The sequence below is a fragment of the Nannobrachium achirus genome (assembly GCF_963921795.1).
Source record: "Nannobrachium achirus genome assembly, chromosome: 22".
Taxonomy (NCBI): Eukaryota; Metazoa; Chordata; class Actinopteri; order Myctophiformes; family Myctophidae; genus Nannobrachium; species Nannobrachium achirus.
In genome coordinates, this window is record NC_137829.1 from 42,438,320 (window position 1) to 42,442,880 (window position 4,561).

Below are 4,561 nucleotides of genomic sequence, written 5' to 3' on the forward strand. Positions count from 1 at the left end.
TTCGGAAATGCGCACCGGGTGGACTGCGTGGGCGTTTATCGTGGGCTTGCCCAGGCCTTACGGCCTGGGCATAAATATAACGATTGCATTCACCACGGCTTCGTAACTCGCGCGGCCCTGGCCCGCTCTTCGCGGCCACTCGCGCCTGCGGCGCTCGGGGGCGAAGAGCAGGACCAAGGTCCGCTGGCCTTCGCGCCGCTTGCAATGTCGTGGACAATAAAACGAGCGCACCCTTTGATACACTCGGACTGAATCACCAGTAGAAAACACTCTCTCGGCTTTACACTGCCACTGAAATCTAGCCTGAATCAGATCTGAGTCACTTCAAAAGTGGAATCCGATTTTTTTTAAATAGTCTAAATCCAAACATGTCACATTCAGGTCACATGAAATCCGATTTTGAAAAACCACATCCAGAGGTAGTTTCAAATCCGATCCATATCGGATCTGAGGACATCTGACACAGTCTGAAAGCAGCAACCACATCCACCCCATTGAGTTATTATGCAGGTCACATACAAGCCACTTCAAACTGGCCAAGCGTCACCGAGCGCGGCTGTAAATTACATCATTACAGAGCGCGAGTATTTACTATTTGATTACAGCGCATTGAGCACATGAGAAAAACAAAAGAGAAGAGAGAAAACACGTGAGCTAAACAGTGAAAACGAGAGAGAAGAGCGAAACACAAGAGTAAAGAAAAGAAGAGAGAAAAACAATATTAACGTGTGTTTACTATGGTCTATTATGTCGCATTTCCTGAACGTAATCAGAACGTAATCAACCAGCGTCGCCGTAGTGACGTAACGCCATGACGCCTACGTCGTTACCATGGTAACCAAAGCATGCATGTCGCCGCAGAGCAGCTTTGGGCTAACGCTGTCTGAATGCACAGATCAGATCTGTGTCACTTGCAAATGCTGTGTGAAAACTCTGGCCAAAAGATCAGATTTGAAACCAAATCGGATTTGGGCTGGATTGGACTGCAGTGTAAAGCCGGCCCTAGTCCCTCGATGCACATGCATCAGAGTCGAAGGAGGCGTCTACCTTTCTATGTCTATGCGTCAACCATTGTCAACTTATCATCTTCTAAATCAGTGGTTCTCAACCTGTCAAATTGTCAAATATTAGAGGCCGAAATTGTGAAATGAGGCATTGTGAGCATGTAGAACGGCTATGTATGTTATACAAAATGTAATGTCTCAACTCTTAGATTTTAGTCATCATAGCTCAGTTTTTATTTGTCAGTGGAAAAAAGAAAAAGCAGTCGATGAAATGAACATTGTATTTAGGGAGTTCACTAAAGTGAGCATGGATTCCTAAACCCTCCTGTGTTTTTTGCCTGGTTTTGTCAGGAGATGCTTGGAGAGCTGTTCATCGCTCTAGAAACACCAGAGGCTCAGAACCGAGGATTCCTCAAGGGCTTCTTTGGAGGAAACGCCCAGACCTTCGACAGAGAGGAGCTGTGTATGTATGCCAGTGTTGATCTTTAGTGTTTTTGCACGATCGTTCATTCATTTATTTGTTTCATTCTGTCACTTCCAATTTCATGATTTCTTCATCCTGTACCCTACGTATTTGAGTTCTCTCTCTCTCTCTTTTGATTGAATGAAATTGGTATCCTGAGCTGAGTTTTGCGTACATCATGGGTCTTCAACAGGGGGTCCGGGACCCCTAGGGGGTCCTCAGTTACTACAGGGTGTCCTCCAAAACTGAGTGATAGAACCTTTTGTCCCCTTTTTTATATTAACCACTTGAACGCTAGTGTCCATATTCTGAGAACTTTTGCAAAAAATAGCAGATCTACAAGCCCACAACGGTGTTGTGATCTTGTAGATCGGCTATCGGCAAAGAGGTTTGTTGTAGAGGGGAAAAAAAGAGCACTCACACTGAGAGAAGCCAAGCTAATGTAATGTCTATGCAAGCCAGCTTTTAAAATGACCATGCTTTTTTTTTTCGAGCATGGCAATTTTAAAAGCTGGTTTGCATAGAGATTACATTGAATTACCAAGCCAACCATTAGCTTGGCTTCTCTCAGTGTGAATGCAGCATCAGTACAGAGTGAAAGTAAGTGTATAAGTATTGACAGTTCAAGTAGTTAAATATCTGAAAACACAAATTTACATGAACCCAAAATACACTGATGATTGTGCTGTCAAACGATGAAACCATATGGAATCTATAAAAAAGCTTGTGGGGGTACCTGCTTCATCTCTTTCTCAACTAAGGGGTCCTTGGCCTGAAAACGTTGAAGACCCCTGGTGTACATCATCAAGTGTCCCCTCCTCTCTCTCTCTCTCTCTCTCTCTCTCTCTCTCTCTCTCTCTCTCTCTCTCTCTCTCTCTCTCTCCTTCTTTCGTCTAACGTCCATTTAGTCGGCGAGGCAGCGGCTGGTAAAGCGTCGCGGAGTCTGGCCCAGCACATCCCTGGGCAGGTGGGCATCGACCAGATGAAGGCGGCGGCGGGCGGGGTGGTGGGAGACCTGGCGCGCGCCCGCATCGCTCTGGACCAGAGAGGCGAGAGGCTGGGCGAGCTGGAGGAACGCACAGCGCTCATGATGACCAGCGCAGAATCCTTCTCCAAACACGCCCACGAGGTGAGAGTCCATGTCCACGTGTATATTGACCCTTCTAATTTGCCATCTTGGATTTTGCAATAAATAATCTACTGATGGTATATTCAGTGTGTGTTACTGATGGTGATTTCACTGACCAGGTTCCTTGTCTTCTTGAGACCTAAAAACCTTGGGTTAGACACCAAAACCACCTATCAAGTTTGAATAGTATTTGAGATACAGCCATATTTCAGCATGCTGACTTCCAGGGAGAGAAAGGCTGTAGTTTCTATTAGGTTGGAATCCCCGTCGATGATGTCATTGCAGGTTTCTGAAGTGTCCACGGCCCGCCCACTGATCGAGGCACAGAACGTGTAGACAGTGGTGCTTGACTTCACGTGCAAGCAGAGGCTAGAGTCTAGAGGCTATTTAGAAAGAATTAAACTAAAACAATGTTTTCTAGTCTTAATTACATTTGCATTGTTACTTAAGATTTTATTTTCTATTTTCATTAATTCAATTAGAAAATATAGCGTTGCAGTAGAGAAACAAAGTTAGCTTTGAACAAATCTGAAACAGCAGCCTACATACCACAGTAATGGAGCCATGTATGAGGGTGCACACACACACATACACATGCAGTCACCGCTGGAAACCTACAGTAGGCTTTAAAGTATGCATATGAATAGGGTACTTGTGAATCTAGGGGGGATGCGCTGCACACCACTCACTGGTAAACCTGGTAAACTTGTGATGCAAATATAGCCATTTGATTAGATAGGCTATATGTTGCGTCACTTGAATCTATGGGGACGCATTCTAGCATGCACGCGCGCATAGCACTGTTCTGTGCCGTTCCTGTGCGTGCATGTGGTAAAATTATTGTCCGTACGCCGTGGTGTTACGTCCAGCCTCCAAAGCACTACTGCGTGTAGACCATGGGTCTTGCATTTGTATTTACATAAAAAACTTGAACCCTATTCTGAGATGAACATTTGCTGAAAATATCAAATCTACAAGCCCACAACACCTTCCTGCTATTCCAGGCTAAGAAGTTTGGTGCAGGGGAAAAAAAGAGCAGACCAAGAGAAATTACTAAGTGATGAGGGTTGTAAGCGGTGAACTGTCTGAAAATACACATTAATTAACATGAATCTAACACAACGCTACGCAATGACAGTGCTGTCAAACAAGTCTATGAAGCTATCTATGGAATGTACAGTAGTATGTACGTATGCAGAGGGGGTCCCTGCTTCATCTGTCTCTCAGCTAAGGGGTCCTTGGCCTGAGAACTGTGCCATGTTATAAGGAGCATTAGTGAGGGCCAATTATACGAAGATACGATTTTAAAATGAACTATGTACAGTAAGTGTGCTTATAAGTGCAAGAGTGCAACCCTCTAAGATGTCCCCTTTCTCTTTTCGTTGACAGCTGATGCTAAAATGTAAGGACAAGAAGTGGTACCAGTTCTGAGAGCCCCGACCCCCCCACGGCTTGATGGGAGAGGCGACGCCGGGACACGGACCTTCTTCGCTCTACAGACAAGAACAGCTGAAGAAAGAGAGAGAGGCAGAGAGACAGACAGACAGACAGACAGACAGACAGACAGACAGACAGACAGATAGACATACACGGGAGTGATTTAGCCTTCATGATGGACCTCTCTGGTTTGCTGTGTACGTCAGCCCTGTCACTTTGTTTATGGACCAGGACCGGTCTGTGTCTCGTCTAGATGTTAGAGTTGAGATGGACGCGCACCACGAACACTATCGCCTGCAGACTGCTGTCCAACAGTCCATCAGTGTGCGTGTGTGTCTGTGTGTGTGAGAGAGAGCGTGTGTTTGCGTGCGAGTGTGTGTGCACGCGTGTGTGTGCGTGTGTGTGTGAGTGTGCGTCTGTGTGTGAGTGTGGGTGGGTGAGTTTCCTGGACCTCACTGTGTAGATAATCTAAAGTTAAAGGATCCAACAAAGAAAATGCATGACATTTAAAAAAAATGGATGACTTAT

General features: G+C 45.5%; 1 protein-coding gene across 1 annotated transcript in view; it reads left to right on the top strand.

Moving 5' to 3' along the window:
* The window catches only part of stxbp5l (syntaxin binding protein 5L), a gene marked incomplete at its 5' end in the record, with an annotated part of 431,930 nt that extends 427,826 nt beyond the window's left edge, over nt 1-4,104 (top strand). The window contains 3 exons of the mRNA XM_080753048.1: nt 1,356-1,467; nt 2,376-2,596; nt 3,986-4,104. Coding sequence (XP_080609174.1) covers nt 1,356-1,467; nt 2,376-2,596; nt 3,986-4,027 — 375 coding nt within the window. The 3' untranslated portion in view covers nt 4,028-4,104. The remainder of the gene's footprint in view (nt 1-1,355; nt 1,468-2,375; nt 2,597-3,985) is intronic.
* Between the last annotated feature and the right edge of the window lie 457 nt (nt 4,105-4,561).